The following is a 21,989-nucleotide window of genomic DNA, read 5'->3' on the forward strand; positions in this document are numbered from 1 at the left end:
TGCTGGGACAGTGAAACCAATCCAACTACGGAGGAACATCCTGTGTTGTGATGAGAATGCGTATCGACCACAGGGCTCTTAGCCTTCACCTCACTGCTGTCTCCTTCCCATAATGCTGAGAGGAAATCAATGCCTCAGATACGAGTCCATTTCCTAGGTTGTAGAAGGAAACTCATGTTGTCTCACCCTGTGGGAAATTTCACAGGCTTTTTGCCCACAGTGAGAGTGAGGCAAATGCTGGAGAGATTGAGATCTATGGTGGGAGAGGGAAAGACAACGATGAGGTAAGAATGATGCTAACCAAGTTGGGGGGGGGGTGATAAACTGAGGTGGATTAGATGAAACAATTGGTGGGAAATAGAAACATATGAAAAGGAATATATAAGGTAATAAAAAAGAGAAGTAAAAGTGACAAGAGGGGGGGGATGGAAAGGAAAAAGATGCATAACTGTGAGACAGAAAGCAATAATGTGCATGTGAGAAAAAGAAAGCTTCACTGTCTAAGATGAGAGAATACAACATAAACAAAGTGGCATAAAAGGAGCAGTCACTTTGTCTTGCTGTGTATGTACGTCTGGGTCTCTGGGTGTAGCCATCAGTTTGCCTCAGGGAAATGCAGGGCGACATGAACTCCGTTTTACTGCTAAGAGGGGGGAGGACATGGAGGGAGGCTGTAAAAATGGAAAGTGACAAATGTCTTCTTGAGGAATACAGAGAGCGAGGGATTGTGCTCTTTCCTCAACTGCCTGTATAGGGGACACAAAAAGATGATATTAGCAAAAACTCTGTGTTCTCTTGTTTTCTTTTGGATGTTCTGTGGTGTCTGCAGAGGTCAAAGGCCCACAACAATGAAAACCTTATTTTAAAAGTAAAACAAAAGCAAAGAAAAATTTACATAGTGAAATTAAAATAAACATTTAAAAAGCAATGTAAAAGCACATGCTGTGCAAAGGGGAAATTGGACATTGTCTGTGTAGGGCAAAGAATGCAACTTACAGCCCAGTGTGTATTTGTACAGTAATCTGTGTGTGTGTGTGTGTGTATATGTGTGTGTGTTTTGGAAAAGGCAGTGGTGCAGAGTAGAAGAGGGAAACAGTGGGTGTGATTTATTCATGACGACGAATAAGTGACTCACTCTGTTGAGCTAGAGTTAAAGTGTGTGTGTGTGTGTGTGTGTGTGTGTGTGTATGTCTTTGTGTCTTAAAATTACATTCATTTTCAAGCCTATCATTCAACATAAAAATAAAAAGCCCTACTTTTATTTTTATATTAAAAAGCCCTCGTCTGAGATTTTTTTTTTGGTATTTCAAATAGTCCACCATATGCACAGATGTATTCATGGTACAGTAGATGGTGATCGGTACTGGCTGATGGGAAATGATCTCATTGATACTTATGGATTCCTGCTTAACTCAAAACACAAGCCTGGCTTTCTGGGCCGGCTGGCTTTCTAAAAGATTTTATCTAAAGCTGCACCTGGTAACTTTGTATGCTGACGGCTCTGAACAACAACAACAGGTAACATTTTTTAATAAAAAGGTTAAACTGAGAAGTTTTACCAGCTGTTACTGGAAACCTTGGCACAGTCGTAGGTTGAATTTTAACATTATTTTTTGCAACAAATGGTTTTATCTCTGTAGACAAGAGAAAACAGTGAAAAAGGCCCCCTCCTGCTGGTTTGACGCGTGCTGCAAGACAAGGTTCAATAAAGGTAACTTTATGAAGTTATAATAGGAGTGTGGTTAATCTAAATAACATAAAAATCAGCCAACACTTCTCTGACATTATGCCCAACACATGCTACGCAGTTTTAGTTACCAATTAGCTAAACGATAACAGTAGCTAGCTTAAAGTCTGCACTAATATTTGAAAACACTAAACAAGCATTTTTAAGGTAATTCTCGTTTTGCTTTACCCTAGCAAACAACCCCTCCCTATTTTGGTTTTTAGGTGAGAATTTAGAAGATAAACATCCAGATATTTCCCTCAGGAGTTATTTGAGACCAAACTAGAGCTAAAAGGAGCATGACTATTGGACTAACATAAACCTGCTGGCCAAAAACATGACTTCAGATGGATGCTAATGTTGCCCTTCAAATGTTGGGTGTGTAAATAGCTCAGTTAGCAAAAGCTACCAAACTATCAAACCAAGCTATCAAACAGCTGGTGGCGCAAAGGGAAAGGTCAGGGATCACTGAAGTCTCGAGGGTCCAATGTATGGGCATCATTTTTACCAAATTTAATGGCCATCCATACAGTTGGTTGGGGAGATATATCAGTACAGTGTCAACCTCATGGTGGTCAAGGGATCATCAAAGTGTGTAGGCTTCATCCTCTGAGGACGATAAATGCCTGAACAAAATTCAAGTCTGGACCAAAGTGGGGGACCAACTGACCAACGGACCAACTGGAATAAGTACTAAAAGCTAACACTGTGTGTGTGTGCATGTGTGTGTGTAATAATTTCTTATCAAAACATGCTGTCACCAAATTGAGGAAAAAGGCATTCCTTCAAAGTACATTTAGCATCCAGCTTCATACATATATACATACATTATACTTGTTTTGAAAATTAATTTGACTCACACAGACGATGCAATCTAAGGTTTGGTCTGTCTCTCTTCAATACATCAGTACAACTGGCAGACGTGGGCTCTGAGACATCGAACAAAGATCGTCACTCCCACCGGCCCTGAAGGTGACACTGACAGAGACTCTGCCTCTGCTGCTCCTGAAATACTCGAGGATCATCTTCCAGCCGGCAGAAACTCAATCCACTCCCTATTCTCCTCACTTTACTCAGTGATGGATTGACAAGATGAGGCTGAGAGGGTGTGTGGGTGGGGGGGGCACTCAGTCTCATCACATCAAACAAACCTCCCACACTGAGGATGGTAGTGGCCTTATGTCAAATTCACAAACTTTGGGTAAACTTTTCCTCTTCCTCCTCCTCCTCCTCCTCCTCCTCTTTACAGTACCTCCTTGGCCTGGCTGTTCCATCCTATCAGACATTTCCCCCGAGGAGAGTGAGTGCTAGCTTTGACTCATCAAAAATGAAAGGGATTACACAAGCTCAGTGTGTGTATGTGTGCGTGTACTGTGTTGGTACTGTCAGTGAAGAGTGCCACCGTGAGGATTAAAGGAATAATGCATGCAGATCGATAGCATAGTTGATATAGGAGGAACAGTAAGGGGCCATTCTTCTCAAAAATATGGCATGGAGGCCCACAAACATGCACATTTACTTTCCATCCAAACATTATAGATGGTGATTCTACTAATTAGTATCAGAGAGGAAGAAATATATAGTACATTCAAAGGGGAAACTGCCAAATTATTATCCCTGTTAATTGTTTATGTCATGTTATCTAATTTTAAACAAACAGATTATAATGTTTGGTTTTTAGTGACATGTCTTTACAACTATTGCATGGACTGCCATGACATTTGATTCAGGCATTCATGCTCCCCACAGGATGCATTTTTAATAAATGTTGGCCCACCACTTTTCATTTACTGTAGCACAATACTTTGATTTATGATTAAAACTAATGATATTCCTATCAGCCTAAGCTGTACTATACAGTTAGTGTTTATTGGTAAATGTTAGCATGCTAACACTCAAAGATGGCGTGTCCTGTGTTTTTCAAGAATGCCCTGTCCACAAACACAATTACACACAAATCAACACACTGATGTTGCCAAATACGACCATTGTCTGATCTGATGGCCACTAGGCTTTTCCAAAATAATCGATTCAAGAAAAGACTCTTCCTCATCAGTGAGTATTTAGTGATACTGTACAATTGAATATGAGTTTAGTGGACTGGATAAGAAGGATAAGGGTCACTGAGAACATTTATACACAAATACTGATAAAGGATGACTGTTCGTTTATGCAGTGGTTAGTTTCCAGATTATACAGCCTGAAAGTGAGTGGTAGAGTATGAATGAGTTCATATGAATGTAAGTACACTTAAACAAACACAAGAAAATAAACAGCCCAGTAACCCGTGAAGGGAACTATCAGTCTGGTTTTGTCACTGACCAATCAGAGATCGATTAGAGTTACCTGTTGTATAACGTATTTTCAGACAGATGGTCTGCACCATTGTTTGGTGTGAGTTTGCGTGTGTGTATGTGTCTCTGACTCACTGCTGACAGCACACAGAGGTTATGAGGGGTCACCTGGCACCATGCCGCCTCTGTGTCATGAAGAAGATGACACAGGACTCATCCCCCCCAGGACAGTGGGAGTCCTGGGAGAGATGCAGCACAGTCTGTCACAAACCGGGGTCAGGAGTTCAGCGTATGAGCGGGAAACGGGCTGGTGGCACAGAACGAGAGAGTCTGTCAGTGTGAAGGAAAATCCAAGTGGTTGAAATTAGAGTGGTAACTTTTTGTTGACACACATCTCATAAAGTAAAGAAAAAGGCATCCTGGTAATGGCATGACAGTGTAATGAAGAATCAAAACACATTATTCATACATAAAGCTAGATTCTGAACAAAAGTCTGCTTAAATAACATCATTAATCCCCAGAAGAAATCTTGCAAATGATGGACCTTAGAAAAAAATAATTTAATCTTATTAATTATATATTATCAAATGTCAGAATTATTCCTCCTTAGATGGGGAAAGCAACCTTTTTACTTGACATTTTAAAAATGTTAGACTCTCAAGGGTCATATAAAATGTGTTTCCCAAAAAAGGTACAGTATGGTGTCGAGTACTATATTTTATCTCTGTGCAAATTAGCTTCTTCTACAAATACAATTTCAGTTTGTACAGGTTATATTTCATGCATTTCCCTGCATAGAAATGAAACTAGAAGGTTTAAAATGTTGTAAATTTAAACACTGTTCACTTTGTGTACTGCCCTTTTTAGAAAGCTCAGTTTACATCATGTTTCTTTGTATGGCAGTCTCATTTTCACCTCATCCAAGCTGGTGGGAGGGGGGGCAGGGCTGGCAGTGGCTGGTTGGCAGTGTCGGCCATGCTGGCACAGAACCCTCAGTTAAAGGGCACTGGGTCTCCGCCTGCTGCTACTCTACAAATCTGTCTGTCAAAGTCTTCTTGGGAAGGCAATTTGTCCAACAGAGATGTCATTAAACAGAAAAAGGAGAGACAAAGAGAGAACAGCGAAAATGTCTAAAGCTCTTCACAGTAAAATGGTTGAAAAAGAGGGGAAAATAAGACAAACTATGACACAGTGAGAGAGAAACCCTTGAAAGGAGAGATAGGCAGACACAAACTAATTAACAGGGGGAACATGAGAGGGACGAAGCTGTTGCCTCACTTAACAGTTCACCCATGTCCGCAGGAAAAAAACACTCAGCTTCCTCTATTTCCTGAGTTAAAGCAACAATCGCCAAGTCATTCTGTTTCCACGTCACAATAGAAAGCATATGGAATAAAAACATATGGAGCCACAGCAGAAAGGAAAAACACTGCAGCCATGCTGCTGCATATGGATTTTGACCTTTTTACTTTTCTTGAAAGACATCCAACTTCTGCCCTGGGCAGAGTGACTTCTCCCTGACTCCTCGCGGGCCTGCCCACTGAACCCATCTTTCTGCAGTGCAGTGTCTTTGTTCAGTTTGACAAGTAAACAGTCACTAGCGGCAAAGAGCACATTGTGCTGGTATAGCTGAACAAGTTTGTCACAGAACATCACAAATGTCTTTTTTCTATTCTTAGATTTCTCACTCCTCTCGCAGCGTTTGTGTGAAGATTACTTGGAAATTATCTGACTGCTAACAAAGTCACAGGGTCTTTCAAGTCTCTCCCAACAATACTGGGACAGCTGTAAAGCACTTGACTCTAGTAAGCTTTTCACTGTTTAGATAACCCTAATATTTTAGAATGGCTAAAACACTGGTCCAAACTGGTTTCTGCATCTCCTAAAATACTTTAATTAAAGGGTCTGCGCATGTAGTGACATGCAGGGTGGATGAAGTGCATCCTACTGTGTAAAGTGAAACATTCAAAATAAAATACAAGAAGAATACTTTAAAATCAGTCAAATATAATGTTAGCTATTTTCAGCCATAAAAATAATTTTCCTCTAAAATAGTAACGTTATTGAGCAGTAAACAGAGAAGAATCAGCTCCACAGGGCCAACAACTAGCCTACTTTTAACCACTAGGGGGAGTGGTTGGCACAACTGATCTACAACTACATGGTTCATGATATGTAGCTAATAGTTCACTTTCCCTGTTTCAGTACAGATATCTGATATAAACTGGATCAGTTGTATGTGTGTGGTTGAGGACTTGTTTTAACTATGGTGTACTATTTGATCTGATAATGTCTCCAGGAAGAGAGGGAGACATTTTTTTGAGTGTCTGACCCAGGACTGATCTTGGTTACTATCCTGAGGTCTGGAGACAGCTGCAGAGCTAGGCTGCCAAAGGGAGCAGCTATCATTGGTAACCTCCTGCAACATTGATAATAGCAGTGTTGCCTTACTAGCAAGGGGATCATCCAGCCTCTATCAACAGGTTTAAAGGCCTGTGAATGCCCCAAAGGAAACTTATGCTCACTGGGACTGTGTGCAATGGAGATTGCGTTGTTTGAGTTTGCCTGATAGTTGTTAGGTCTACTTTTTCAGTGATTTCATTAGATCAAGACTAGAGGGAGCTTTAAGTTTAAATTAACACATGTATGGGTGAATTCAGCTATACTTCTGTCTTGTTAACAATTAAAAAATATCTAATGTTACCTGATACTCTATTAGCCTGTTACGATGTCTTATGATAGCTAAATGGATTATTATATTAACAGGTAGGGTTAGGCCCTATAGGCTAGGCTATTGAGTCATATTTTCATCAGTTCATCAGCCAACAGCATTAAAATAGATATAAATTAATCAATGTATCAATTCACCAACATCATCAACCGATCATTGATTTCTTTTTTGAAATGGTGCAGGAGGCTTAGGTCTTTTTGGCTTGCTGGTGGAGGAGCGATTGTGGGTATGCAGTGTGATGAGATCATCAAAACTGGTCGTCCTCACCTCAACTGTGTTGCTGGGATCGGCATGCATCATATCAGCAGTCTGGGTAGATGTGGAAGGAGCCACCGTGGGGTCGAAAGTGGCAAACACATCTAGATCAACTGCTGCTGGCACGTCCAGGTTGAGTGCCAGAGAGATGTCCAGCTGAGGGGTCACCATCTCATTCACAGCATTCTCCCTCTCTGCAGTCACAGTGTTGTCAATCTCTAGACTTTCTTCTCCATCAGTAGTCAGGCTTGGAGTGAACAGAGACCTGTCAATGCGAGTTGGGTCCAGAGGATAGATCTCACTGCCCCTACACCCTGCCTGGGCATTCTGAGGTGTTGCTGCATTTTTCCATGCCTTTGAGAAACACTGCAACAAACAGAAGCTTCTGGAGACCTGTCTGCTGGCAGCAGAATGTCGGTGTTGTCTGCAGAAAATGCACACAACATGCGCATTGTGGTTTCTCATCAGCTCTGAGAACATGGTTTGGTAATTTGGGACACAACAAAATGTCCTAATTTAAAATTTTGGTATTATATCATACATGTTTGTAAATCATTTATATCTACAATATATTACTGTTACTCATAATATATTACTCATTCAAATTTTATAACCTCATATTAAATCAAACTGAAGCATATGTCATTCCTCTTACCTCGTGCTCTTTGGGGTGAACTTCCTGTTTGATGTCGACCGATGCCACTGGTTTGGCCTGTAGATTTGTTTGTGTATTAAATGTCTTTCTTCAGACTCTCCACAGTATCCAGGACTAGCTGGGTCCTAGCATGTCTACAAAGGGCAGGCCTACAAAGACAGATATTATAATGTCCCTGTGATTTTTCATCAGCAAAGTCTAGATAACTAGAAACAGTTGACATGTGCATGTTTTCCTGGTGTTTCAATGTGCCAAGTCGACACTTTATATCATTTTTATACAATCAAGCATGGGTCCTTTCTGTGTTTCAAAGTAATTTTCATTCAGTCAACACTTTGGATTTGTAACTTAGGACATATTTCAATGTAGCTATGCAGTCTGTTCATCCAGAGCTTGGATTTATCCTAAAGGCTCTGTGATGACAGCCTAGAATGTCTCGAGATGGAGATGACCTGACACGACACACAGCAGCCTCAGCAGTTTAAACCTAACCAGCACCAAAATCAATCTACTCATTGTCTACATCATGCAAATCAAAGGATATCTGAATGTAACTAATCATGACTGGAATGTCCTATCATGGAAAGTCTCAGTCCTGAGAGTGTGCCTGTGACCCTACTAAAGGTTACTAATGACCTCAGTGCTGTAAAGCCAGAAATGAAATAGTGCCATTTGGATGTTCTGAATGTTAACTTTCCCTTGGTCTGCAGAGAAGCAGGCAAAGCAGCGGAGTTGGTGATGGTGGTGTCCTATTTTTGGAGGGGCTATCAGCAACCCAGTGGCATAGGTCTGAGTGACAGGACAAGTGTTGCATTGGACCCTCCCCTCACTCATTTGGGGCAGGCATTCCTCAGTGTAAGCAGACACAGACCCCCGTCCCATCATATTTCTCTCCCCTTCTCCCTCTCTCCCTCCTTTGGCTATGATAGTTGGCCCACTCTGGGTATGGGTGGGTGTACAGAAGTGTGTGTGTGTGCATGTGTGTGTGTTCAGGTGTGAGCGTCGGCCTTGGAGCTGGACTCAGAGAGAAGTCAGCACCCAGACAGTGTGGCAGGCAAAGAGTAGGTCAGAGCTCTCTGAGGGGGCCCTGACCGCTGACCATGGGGCCAATGCACTGAGGGCCCCCCAGACAAAATATAAAAACCAAAGAGGAGTGGAAAATAATCAAGAATACGAAGAAAAGCTTAGAAAAAAAAAGACTGACAGAGAAGAACAATGGTTGCGGAGGAAGTGATAATTACATTGTCCGGTGGAGCGCCATGGGGGTTTCGTCTCCAGGGAGGTGTGGAACATCAGAAGCCACTCCAAGTGGCGAAGGTAAGACGGGTCACTCAGCAGGTTGGACAGAAGCAGTCAGTTTGTGATTTGCTGAGCTGAACGCGGAAAGTAGAATTTTGCGTTAGATTCAACAGTCTCGCTTAAGAGAAGTGAAATATCAGCTGAGATATATTAGGAGGAGATTTAAGGAAATGGAAAGTTGAAGGAAAGTTGAAATGGAATATTGGCTACCATGGTGGTTGGTTTGGGACCTGAATATGAATCATCATCTTGTTTGAGAACGGTCTTAATGCAGAAGCACTCTGATGATTGATTGGGTGAACTTTAAACTTCAAGTTCAGCTGGGAATGTGGGGCAACCCTGTTGCATATCTGCTAATGAATGCTGCTGAAACTAGAGTAACATTGACCATAAAATCTGACAAACAACTTAAGAAATAACTTTGACTTTGTGCCACTTACAGACACTATTCTTCAGTAGTGCTCTGAGCAATTTGAGAGAGATTTTTGGTAAACTGAGGTCATTGCTTTATAGACTGCGTCTTTATTGTGGAGGGGCTTACGGATACTGCACACTATTCACACATGACCATGATCTGATTTTGTGCTATTCAACTAGCATGTTTCCACTATGTCATCATTTCAGTAAGAAATCACTGCAGCTATGCTAGGTCATGTTTAAGCTGGAAGGTAACCTGAGATTTATTTGGAAACACAGTTGCAATAGTAGAAAACACACAGGTGAGCAATGAATGTGATGAAAGTCTGGATTTAGTTCAGTGGTTGAAATCACTGTGGTTCAGGCAAGACCCAAGTCACATTGGTGTGAAATGCTCAAAATAATATTGCTTTGTGAGAATTACATACTACTCTCTTAAATAAAGTTCCCTGTAAGAAATATTCATTGTTTAATGGAAACATTTAACCCTACAACTCTCATATGGAGGCTTGAAGCTCATTTTACTCCACTAGAGCAAATTCTTCATGGACAAGAAAGAGGTGTCTACATTTGGCACCACTGAAACAGTCCAGATTTGAATCTTGATCTCCTAAATTAATATGTAAGCCAAAGTGGAATAGGGCCTATACACCGGATAAAAGGATTTATTAGGCTTGCAAGGAGAAAAAAATAGCACCTGAGAGATAAAGCTGAAATGATTTGAAAGAAACCCCCCCCCCCCCAAAAAAAAAACCAAAATAGAAGTAAATATTAAAAAAGAGTTAATATTGATCCTTTGCTGTTTGTATCCAATCAGTTCTATGCCATCACCATCTGTGACTTCGCTCTGCCCACCTTGTTTTTTCTGTTCAAGGAGACTTGGGCCAACTTTCTCTCTTATTAGATTTTTATACAGAGTGAATTTATTTCTGGATATGATTATTCCTGTTTTAGAACACCTGCATACAGATTATGCATGCATACATCTACACACATCACACAAACATACATACATATATACCCACAGACACTTGCAATAATCGTTGACTGGGCGGAACTACTTTTCCAGCTGGCTATTTTTGATCGAGAAGCAGCAGGTCATAGGGTCAGCCAAGGTGTGCGTTTCAGCGCAGCACTCAAAAATTTACCTCATACACTATTTTTGTACATGCACTAGTCAGTATGCTGCTGATTATAGAAGAAGATATAAATCTTTCTTGTAGGTTCACATGCAAAGCGAATTCTGATAGTTAAACCTCTGTTGTACTCGTCATTGTTCCTGTTCAGGGACAACATGAATTGTGCATGAATGATCAGGAGGAAGAAAACAGCTCGCTTTGGTCAACCAATTCTGCAGTGATTTTCAAATAAATCTTCCACTAAATATCTTAAAATAGCTTTCCCAAAACAGTTCCAAAAAATTCAGCCTTTGAAAACTTTTGTTTTGTAGGGGATGCTCACATAACATGGAGTTTATAATGATTGTCCCTCTGGTTGGTCAGTGTAATTGAAGAAGCTTAACCTTTGCTTTGTTTGTTTATCAGAAAGTGTGCTATGGATCATGTAACTCTAGATTATATATCTGAGACAACTGCCATATTCACAGAACGGCATTTAGCATCAAATGAATGCTGGTTCTTTAAAATGTTAATCCTACTTGTAGTTGACTTATGCAGAATGTAGTGGTATGTACACAAGAGAGCCACAGGACACCGAATCACCTTCACGGTGTTGGACAGCTGTTTCTGTCTGACCATCCAAAACAGCGCGCTCCTTCACCCCTGAGAGCAGGAAGGCGTAATCTTGTCAGGTCTCAAACTGTACTGTCCCTAACAGGTGGACCCGTTCAGGGCTTCACTGAAAGAGCCGGTGTGTCAGTGCTGGGTTTGTGCCTTGTGTGTGTTTATTTATAAGAGTTTATGTGTATTTTTGTATCAGTCCATGTGCTGTATGTGTGTGTGCGCGGGCATGTAAGGGTATTATAACTGTTATGACTTGCTACCACAAGGTGACTGACTGATTGAATAACTGATATACTAGCAGGCACAGGCCACTTTGAAAGGCTTAGCTAAATGGGGAAGTGGGATTTCATTACAGGCAAACCAGAATAGCTGGAAATAAAGCTAATTAGGCCAACCAAAGCAACACTTCCTTATCTCTGAAATCCAACATACAATACTCATTCAATACACAGCAGTGCCCTCATAGAGAGCAATCAACACTGCTGTCTTTTCAAAGATCTGCTTTGAATTTTTTATGGGACTTGTTGACATGGCTAACATAAATCTGAGGAAATTCAGGGTGGGCATAACGCCAGTCCTGACTGACCTCAGGCGCAAATAGCAAAGCACCAAATGAAGATGGCTGCTGGCTGGCATTTCCCTGTTAAAGTGTGCACAAGTGCCCTACTTGAGCTGCAATATGTGGCATGTGTCCGCAGCAAGATCAAGCTGTCAGGACAAAATCTGCTCTCTGTCAGTCACAATCACAAACCAAGACAAGACAGAAGCACAGCTCTGCCAGGTTTTTTTTATTCCTGTGGTTGCAAAAAGCCAAACATGCAATTCTAAGGGGAAATAATAAAATAGCTGGGGACAAAGACTGTAAAAGTGTTAATATTTGTATCTAATATCTTCCATATCCTCGCTTTTCATATCAGAGCTGTAGACTAGAGACTTGATGTAATTTCATTCAATTTCATTCAGAATTGACTATACAGAATATGAATACAGTATCATCAAGGGTTTTGGTCCTGGTAGTATAATAAACACTATTATCATGTAACAGGGAAATGTAAATATCCCCTTGCCTATAATTGTTAGCATTCAGATGTGAAAGACACTTTGTCCCTTTGGCCTGAGCTTGACTTCAAAGCCTTGAGACTTGACTTGAAAGTTGTCTTGGACTTTCCCAAAAGACTAGAAAGCCTAAAACCTAAACAGATTAGCTTGATATTGATAATATTTTTTGATACAGCCAATCACAACTCAACGTTTATGTAACTTGTCATCCATGTGAACTTTTAAAATTTTGCCTTCCTTTCCTTGTTTAGGTGCGTAAACGCAGTAAAGCATGCAGGGCTGGGCTGCGGGAGGCTGATGAGCTGGTCTCCATCAACGAACAGCCATGTGGAACGCTATCCCATGCCCAAGCCATGAACCTCATCGACAGCTCCTCTGGGATATTGCACATCCGGGTCAAAAGGTCAGAAGAACAAAAAAATCATACTATTACTAATGATAAACCAACCCGGAAAAATATATATTTAGTGAGAGACTCAACTCTGACACAAAACATGCACTATCTACAATGTGTATATGTTTGATACAAGGCCTACTGAATATTATATTTCCAAAACGAAACAAAATATATTGGAAACAACATTTCCTGCTGCTTGTGCTGAGATCCTACTTACTACAAGAACAGTCAGAATCCAGATTTAGGAAATTAGATTCCAATATCACATCCAAGTCCTTCATTAAACCCTCTTCAAACTTGTTTGCAGGGCGCCTGCTGGTTTTCAGTCTGTGGTGCTTGTGACCCGTGCCCCATCTCCCCGTATAGACAAAGAGTACCGTGCTGCTCTGCGTGCCATGTCACCCGCCCATTCCCACCATGCACCTGTCCGTGAGGTCCACCGTAGCCGCTCCTCTATAACCAGTGGCTTGACATCTCCACCTGGTAGCGAGGCTTACTACGGTGAGACTGACAGTGATGCAGACGTGGCGGGCTATGAGAGGCAGCGCCGACAGAAACGCCGCAGCCCCAGCAACTCTAACCCTGGGAAACCGACAGGACGAGCCTCCCCTGAGGGCGGGGAAACATCAGAGATGAGTGGCTATGACAGTGCTCCAGATGCACACGTTTACCCCTCTTTGTTGGATGCACGTGGGGGAGACGGAGATGGAGGAGGGGGGCTACCGGGGGTGGCAAGGAGGGAGGTGATATATCAGCCTCCTGGTCCAGGAATGTGGTCCTCCCAGACATCCACTGAGACCTCCTCCATCATCTCCTCAGCAGATGACCAGGGGCCACGGGATGGGGGGCAAGAGGAGGACAGTGGCTTTCTAGAGCCAGCCAATGTGCCACTGGTATCCCCTGAGAGGGCAAAGGAGGCCTTGATGCTGGGCTCCCGCAGCCAGCTTGTGCCCATGGTGGGTCCTGTGAATAAACCCATCGACGAGGAGCTTACAACAACCTACATGGAAAAAGCCAAGCAAGCCAGTAAGTACAGATGAGGAAATACAATCTCATGGACCTGTGCTTCGCACGGGTCCTCCACACACCTGATAAATATCATTGGTTGGTTCAAGAGTCACAGAACTTTTGCAAACTCTATAGGTCAAACAGATAACTATCAGCAAACAGTAAACTTAATTTTGTAATAAACCCATCCCTATTTAATAACGTATTTAAAATGCATATCTACAATATGTACAGATAAGATGAGGCATAATTTGAAATATCTCAATACCTTTTTATGCCCATTGATGGCTAAAAATATGAGCTGATACCAACATTTATTAGAGTACCAATATGAATGGTGTTTGAGTAGGTCTGTCTTAATCTTGATGTGAGTCTTAATGAAGAAAGCCACTGTGTAAAAGTAATTTAATCATTTAATCATTTAAGTCACTTAATCCAATAGTCAACCACCACATCTAAACAAACCAAGTCCAGTGTGAGCGGGTTTCAACCTAAGCTACGTGTGTGAAACCCCCAGTGATCAGTCTGGGAGCACTGAAAAGCATCCACAGCTGCTTTTAGGTATCAAGTAGCAAAGCAGGGATACTCTCTTTTTCACTGCCCCTCTTTCCTTCTCTATTCTATCTCTTTGACTGTTTCTCTCATTGTGTTTTTGTCTTGGTATTTTATCAAATATTTATGAAAGCACAAAAGCGTGATATGTTTTGCAACATTAAATATGACAAGGGTTGACTTTCAACTGTGACAAATGTGCTGTTATGTTTCTGGAAAAGGCACCAATATAAATAGATGTGTTTAAAAGATGGTAAGTCACAGATATAACAGGGAACAGTCACTTGAACTTGCAGTTGAAGATCTAAATCGTCACAAATAGGAAGCTGATCTTTCACAGTGTTTACCATATGTCATAATGTATAATTTCTAGTTACTGCAGCTGAAATATCAACCAGTTATGTCCTCTTGTTTCACAAACTTTGAAGAGAGGTCAAAAATTGCAATGATACAGTTATGCAACAGATAGAGAGCACTGACACTGACCAAGCCTTCTTTCCTACGACTTGTCATCCAGCCAATCATCCTTAATAGGCCCATGAAAAGCAAAGAGCTGGGCTATTTGAAGTCAACAGGCTGTTTTAAGAACTTAAATAAATTTACTCTTGTAAATCCCCCTTGCCATCACTGAGTGCAGGTTTAACATTCTAAAGTCCTACTTAGAAACCCTGTCGTAGACAAATTGAGAACTCTCTTCACGTGGCAGTGCATATTTGGGTAACAGAATTAGGCTGCCTATGATAATCTCCTTAATACCATAACAAGTTAAAGGATATGTTCGGGCCGCCCTTTGATGTTCTCCTTCCAGTCACCTAGAATATGCAACTTTCCACTAGCTTGCAAATATTTTCAGTTAATTTAGATGTCAGAGTACATAAGCCTAATAATGTGCAAATTTATCCTTCACCCCAGCTAATGTGAGAAGCTGAAGACTTGCCTGGAATTTTCCCGGAAGTACTCCTGCGGCGAGTTAAGAGATAGATGTCTGTTGAAGGCATGGTGGTCAGGACAGGTTTAGATGCTTTTGTCAGAGTTATTTCTTGGTTTAAAGGTTAAATCTCTAAATTCAGACTATGTTGTACTATTGTGCAATTATTCCTAATAGCTATGGCTTTCATACCCTGCAGAACTGAACAGAGGAGACACAGTGCAAGACAAGAATGTAAAGGAAGCCAAAAGCAAGTGTCGAACAATTGCATCCCTGCTGACTGATGCTCCCAACCCTCACTCCAAGGGGGTACTGATGTTCAAGAAGAGGCGGCAGCGCTCTAAGAAGTACACCCTCACCAGCTTTGGTAGTGTGGATGAGGACACGTGTCGGGACTCACAAGAGGAGGATGGGGTATTCCCTGGAAGCGAGTCAGAGTTTGATGAAGATGGCTTCTCAGCAGTTCCTGACCCAACTTGGGATAGTGACTACTTGGATATGCTGGAGAAGAGGGCAACTGCAGGAAGTGAAGGTCGTGGGGATGGGGCAGAGGACGCTCCAAGTCCAGGGTTGAGTGACACTACAGGCAAGGGTGCCCAATTGTTTGAGCAGCAAAGAAAGAGAGCTGCTGAGCATGCCAAAAAGGTGGAGGCAGCACAGCCACAGGCTCATCCACAGTCTCAAGTCCAAGAGCAGGCTCAGTTGTACCAGATGCATGCAGAAATACAACCACAGATGCAACCAAACCTCCAACCACAGCAGATTATGCCACCTGGGCCTACAACGCTACAGCAAGAACTCTCCCAGGGTCCAGGTCTAGTTGCTGTTGGTACCCATGGGGTGTCTAATGGGGATCTATCCTACTCTGCAGTTAGCACAGCTAGCATGGTGATGTCACCTCCACCTGTGGCACCCAAACCAGCCACTGCTTCAGTGACTATTCTGACCAGTCCTGCACCATCAGCTGAAACACCATTACCTGAGCTACCTGCTAGTAATGTTCTAAACAGAACGGCACGTCCTTTCACTCCTGGCTTCATCAGCATCCGAGCTGCAACTGCCCCTGTAACGTTCCGACCATCCGTCACAAAAACGACCCAGCGTCCTGCCTCAGCAGCTGTTTTGCCACCACCTTTCTCCACTGCCTCTGAACAAGCCATTAATGCTACATCAGTAACATCACACTTACCCCCTGGTCCTCCATTAGTCCTCTCCCCACCATCCACTATACCTCAAGGCCCCTTGGCTCCGACACCAGAAGCTCCAGTTACCTTTCATCCTCCAGCAATCTCTACCTCTGTAGAAACAATACAGCCAGCATCATCAATAACTACTGTTCATCAGGCTCCATTTGCAACTGTGCCCCCAGTGTCTATGTCATCCATACCATCTCCACAAGCACCAATGGTTCAAGTCCCTGTTCCTCCTGTATCCCAAATTCCTGGTTCAGCTGACCCAGTTGCCCCAGTGTCTCCACTTCAAGTGCCAGTTTCTCACCCGCCTCAACCACAATTTTCCATGGCACCTGTAGCTCAAGTGTCAGTGGTCTCCCAGCCAGAAGCTGTAGCTCCAACCCCTGTTCCTGGTCCAACAGGTCGCACAGGAATCTTGCTCGAGGCTCGACGGCGTAGTGGCAAAGTCAAATCTATGTTCAATGTGCCAGATGTCAAAAAGAACTCCCCCAATCCTGAGCTACTGTCTATGGTGCAGAATCTGGATGACAGGTCCACCCGATACAAATATGGCCAACCACCCGCTGAGGCTAACTATGATGTTGCAGAGGAAGAGAGGAGTGGTGAGGCTGGCATGGGGAGGGTGCCTCCTCCAGTGGCACCCAAGCCTCGTGTCATCCACGAAGTCCCACAGATTATTCAAGCAGGGGGTAAGGGGGCCCAGCTGTTTGCCCGCAGGCAGAGCCGCATGGGTATGTATGTAGTGGACACCCCATCTGAGACCCCATACCAGCAAGAAATGGCTTTGCATAATGCAGCCCAGCCCCTTGACTCTTCCCTCAATCCTTCCCTTCCCTCTCAGTGGAAATACTCCCCGAATGTTCGTGCCCCTCCACCCATTGGGTACAATCCACTACTGGCTCCCTCAATCCCTACAGGGCCTCAGAGAGATGCAAGCAAGCCAGACAGTAGGGGCAGTGGAGGCTCCCAAAGAGAGGGCATCAAAGCTCTGGATTTCATGAGAAGGCAGCCCTACCAGCTCAACTCTGCCATGTTCAACTATGGGGGAAGTGCTACTAATCTATCAGCCATGCCTTCTTACCAGGCCCAGAGGCATCAGCAGGGTCATTACTCAGCAACAATGGTGGGAAGTTCATTAACCCCGCCTAAACAGGTCCCCCTCAAAACAGCCCGTGTCTATGAGATCAAGCGATTCTCCACACCAACACCCATGTCAGCTCCCACTTTGGCTCCCAAAGTCATTGCACCTCGCTCAGCCACAACCCTTGGAGAACGTTTGACTCACTCCATGACCTCCCCACCTCCTGTCCATTTCACTCCCTGCCCGGCCCCTCTCCTAACACCAGCAGTAGTCAGTGCCCCAACCCCAGTTTCACCTCCCTCCCAACCAGCTGGACTGCCCAGCCTCCCAAAATTCTCTGCCACCCCTATTCCAAACCCAGTGCCCCCTGCAGTCCCTACCCCTTACACTCCAGTATCCTACACTACTGGCCTCCAGACAGCCAAGCAGTTCCAGAGTGCTCCAGAGCTCAGTATCCTTTCATCTTTGCCCCCAGTCAAATCCAATGCAGTTCAGGCACCTAAACCACGTTTTGTTGCCACCAAGGGAGGCATCCAGCCCCGTGTCTGGAGGCCAGGGGCAATGTGAACAGCAGTGACTCAGTCACTACCACCCTTGGACATCTTCATGTAATATTAATTTAGTGCAGACATGACTAGTTGATTATTGACAAAATACTAATCAACAATTTTGTTAATTGGATCGTTGTTCAGCAAAAAAGTCAAATATTCACTGGCTTCAACCTCTCAAATGTGACAATTTTCTGCTTTTCTAAGATTATTGTAAATGGAAAATCTTTGGGCTTTGGGTGGTTGGCCGAACAGAAAACAAGCATTTTGAGTTTATCACCTTAGGTTTGGGAAGTTGTGATGGGCAATTCTCTAAGAAATTAACTGATTAAGCCCTGCATTGAAGTAATTTAAGCTGCAAATTCAGCTGTAAACATAAGGCAATGTCATGATTCAGTATGACATTAAAATCTAGAAATCGGTCAAGTTTTTAAAAAAGTGTTAGAACTTGGATAATGGTAATAGATACATAAATGTCTACTTGCTGTTCAAAATGCTGCTTATCACATTTATTTTGCTACCAACACATTTATTCACATGTTAAGCCGAGTGACAATAATAATAATAATAATGATAATAAATAATAATAATTATGATAGGGAATATATTAGCACATAGTGTATGCTGTATAGTCCACCATATGCCTGTCCTGGGGGAGGTTTGTGTAAGGCTACTGGAGATCTCTTTCTACTAATTTAGCAGAAACACCATCTAAACAGAGCCTGTACTGAATTTTTCTTTGAAACTTGAAGTGAAGATATTGAAAATGAATAGTTGCGGTTCTGACCGTAGGATTAAATCATGTTGACAGGTGGAGGTGGATAAAGCCTTTTATCTCTGAACATGTATTCTGTTATTCAGATACTTGTACTACTAAATGATGTGCACAAAATGTTTTTTACCCACTCTGTATCATTATCAAGAAGAAGCCTATGATGACCTAGTCTCCAGGGGTTAAGATGATGCATGACCAGTTGAAAATTGTATTGTGGAACTACATGTGAAGACATGGTTCACTCTTGCGAAGTGTTAGTGAGGTTGTGCCAAATATCTCTGCTCACTATAGCCAGAGAGAAATCTTTTTAGCATGGGTCACATTCAAGAGTACCCGGGCTGTCACTGAATGTACACTTGTCACTGGATATCACAGCTTCCAATTGCCCCTTAGGCACACCAGAGCCTCCTTAGTATCAGTGTGATCTTTGCAGATATATGTAAATTCTTTAACTTTTATTAAACAAATAACACAGATGAAGGAATGTGTATTTTGTTTTGTTTAATTGTGATTTAATCTGAAGGGGTGCAAGGGGAAGTTGACAAATCAAGTGGCACCAGCATTTGTAAAAGGGTTCAAGGAATGAGTGGCTGTGGAGGGGGGTATGAGCCGGATACAGGAAGGCCAGGTTACTGAATGGGATTTCACTTGGAACATTTTAGATCACAGCCCATTTCACAGAAAGAGTCATTATCAGATGTAGTAAAACTGAGATTTCAGATTGAGCTGATCCCACAGCCAACAGAAATGAAAGGATAATGGCCAAGAAAGTGTGGCACCTGAAGTTTACTGGAAAAGCTAAAAAAAGAAGCTGATAGAAAGAAGCTTATATGTTTAGCTGGTGTCACAATGGAATAAGGAAAAGGTAAACATATTTAATGGCTATATACAATGAAAGACTGAGTATGTTAATGGATACAGGTAAGAAACAAAGAAATGAATATGTTGCTTTCAGTTATGGAATTCTTGGGGAGATACTTTTGTTATTTTTTACCATTTTCAAAATAAAATTTCTCTTACAGGTTTTTCTTGTTTTCACAATATTATGGCTACATAAAAACTAGGTTGTGGATATAGTTATGTTGAGGTGTAAAATATGATAAATATATATTTCTGAATGTAGATGCGTTAAATAAGTGTGAAAATGTTTGTTATTAATGCTGAGTAGAAGTTTATACTGATTAGGAGACAAGACATTTCTAGAGGAATAAAATTAGATTGCTCTCCAGTTGTCTGACATCTCTGACTTTACACTGCCACCTGTTGTTGTTTGTGTGAACCTGCTCTTTTCTTTTCATGTACATTACCTGCATGTATTTTAATAAAAAATATGCTTAACTCTACCCTCAAAGGAGGAAAATGCTTTATAGCCTGTTTTTATAGGACAAACACACACACACACGCACACACGCACACATGCACCAGACACAAATTACAGAATATTTAAAGAGCATTTCATAATGAAGAGGCTATTGTGTCTATTTGATACATCAGGGTTGTCAGTGTCATGTGTTAGGCATTTTCAGCAGTTAAGATACAGATACAATCACAATATTCAGACATTAATTGATAAAATTATAAGGAGAAGATTGGAGGAAGAGCATTACAAGAAGTTGAGATAACTTCTAGTGGTAAAAGGAGCAACAAACTATCAATATACAAGTAATGCAAATGAATGCAAGAAATTCCAGGCTTTGCCATTAGGTCAAAAGGGATTTTTTTTAAAGTAGAGAAAGAGAGAGACGGATAGATAGATAGATAGAGAGAGAGAGAGAGAGAGAGAGAGAGAGAGAGAGAGACAGAGAGACAGAGAGACAGAGAGAGGAAGAGATTGCGCAGAATGGGAAGGAAGCCAGATTCCTCACTCACCTTTGTATCAAAATGGGTTGAGATCCAGGCCAATTCGACCGCAGAAAACTTGAGTATAACCACATTTCTATCACATCACCACCAAATCGTCTACTTAAGCTGCAGAGAAAACAGAGAAAATGCATTCTCAGGATCTTGTTTAGGAGTTTCAACAATCACAAATTGTCTTTTTATAGATTCCTACTCATCCACTGAGTCACAGGGAGGTGGCATGGTAGATAGAGAGACTCTCCTGTTCACTGACAGACCACAGTATCTATCAGTGGCTAAGTGACCATAAGCATAAGAGTTTACATTTTCACTGCACCCACATTGAAATTAAGAATTATTTTCTGGAAAAGTGTTGAACTTGACATAATTGGGATAGACTGATATACTGAGTTAGACCTTGCGGAGCTATAGGAGCCAGGTTTTTCTTGTCAACACAAACATTTGCCACTGAGGGGTGCTGTGGAGTCTGCGTTGGACTCGTCCCTGACTGCGTGCATTTTGTCTCAAACCTCCACACTCACAGGGTGCCTAAATATAGGACTGTTAATATCCAAACAGAAGACTATTCATAGTGAAAATGACATTTTGCCAAGCTGCTACTCTTGGTAAAATATTGCTCTTAATTTAACTGCTTAATAAAGATCAAATAAAAAATAATAAAACTGCCCTCTCAGCTTCTGGAAAGTTTCTATTTGAAGATGTATTGAAAATACCATGTACAGTATTTTCCCTGGTTCTTGTATATAAAATCATATAATCTTTTCTACAAAACTAATATAACCAGATAATTCATCAGTTGTTCTAAATCATCACTTCTCTTGATGTACCATCATTCCTTATGTCCTCTTTCTCTTTATATTCTAAAATTTAGTCAGCACTCTATTTGTCAAAGAATTAATTACCCCAGAGATATGTGGAGGTGTGTCAAAAACAAAAACAAAAAATTACAAATAATCATAATAATCATCAATTGCAGTTGACTGTATTGAAGTGATCATACAGCAGATGAAAGAAAACTTTCTCTAGACTTTGGATTAAATAGCAATTTGGAGATGGCTCTAAAATTACTGACAAGGGGTCAAGACCTGGTATTCCAAGAGGAGACTAGACAAGAGCATGCTTAAAATAAAGCAGAACTAAGCCAAATAGAAAAGACCCACTTATGATAAACAAAAGCACTGTTGTTGGACAATTGCCCACATTCCAGGCTAAAAAATGTACCACTTTTGTATCTACAAAACTAAATGAGTTATACAGATCCACACATATACTATAGATCAGCAAGTTCAGTATTGCATTTAAATAAAACAACTACACTTAAATTGGTAAGGAAAACACGCTCAAAAACACAACTAAAGCTGCACAGACATGACATTTCAGCAGTATATGGTAAGACAAGATGAGATATTAACACTAATAAGCCCTAATGAAAGACGTGATATGCATACTTTTGTGATCATTATTTTTC

At 41.7% G+C, this 21,989-nt stretch overlaps 1 protein-coding gene across 1 annotated transcript; it reads left to right on the forward strand.

Annotated features, from left to right (window-relative positions):
* The first annotated feature begins 8,676 nt into the window (after positions 1-8,676).
* Positions 8,677-19,141, forward strand: LOC111227426 (synaptopodin 2-like protein). The gene is made up of 4 exons (XM_022752890.1): positions 8,677-8,979; positions 12,431-12,582; positions 12,884-13,602; positions 15,264-19,141. Exons 1-4 carry the CDS (start codon positions 8,878-8,880, stop codon positions 17,903-17,905), a joined length of 3,615 nt encoding a protein of 1,204 aa, XP_022608611.1. The 5' UTR covers positions 8,677-8,877; the 3' UTR covers positions 17,906-19,141.
* Positions 19,142-21,989: the final 2,848 nt, after the last annotated feature.

Source organism: Seriola dumerili, unplaced genomic scaffold (genome assembly GCF_002260705.1).
Source record: "Seriola dumerili isolate Sdu_G_001 unplaced genomic scaffold, Sdu_1.0 BDQW01000187.1, whole genome shotgun sequence".
NCBI classification, from domain to species: domain Eukaryota; kingdom Metazoa; phylum Chordata; class Actinopteri; order Carangiformes; family Carangidae; genus Seriola; species Seriola dumerili.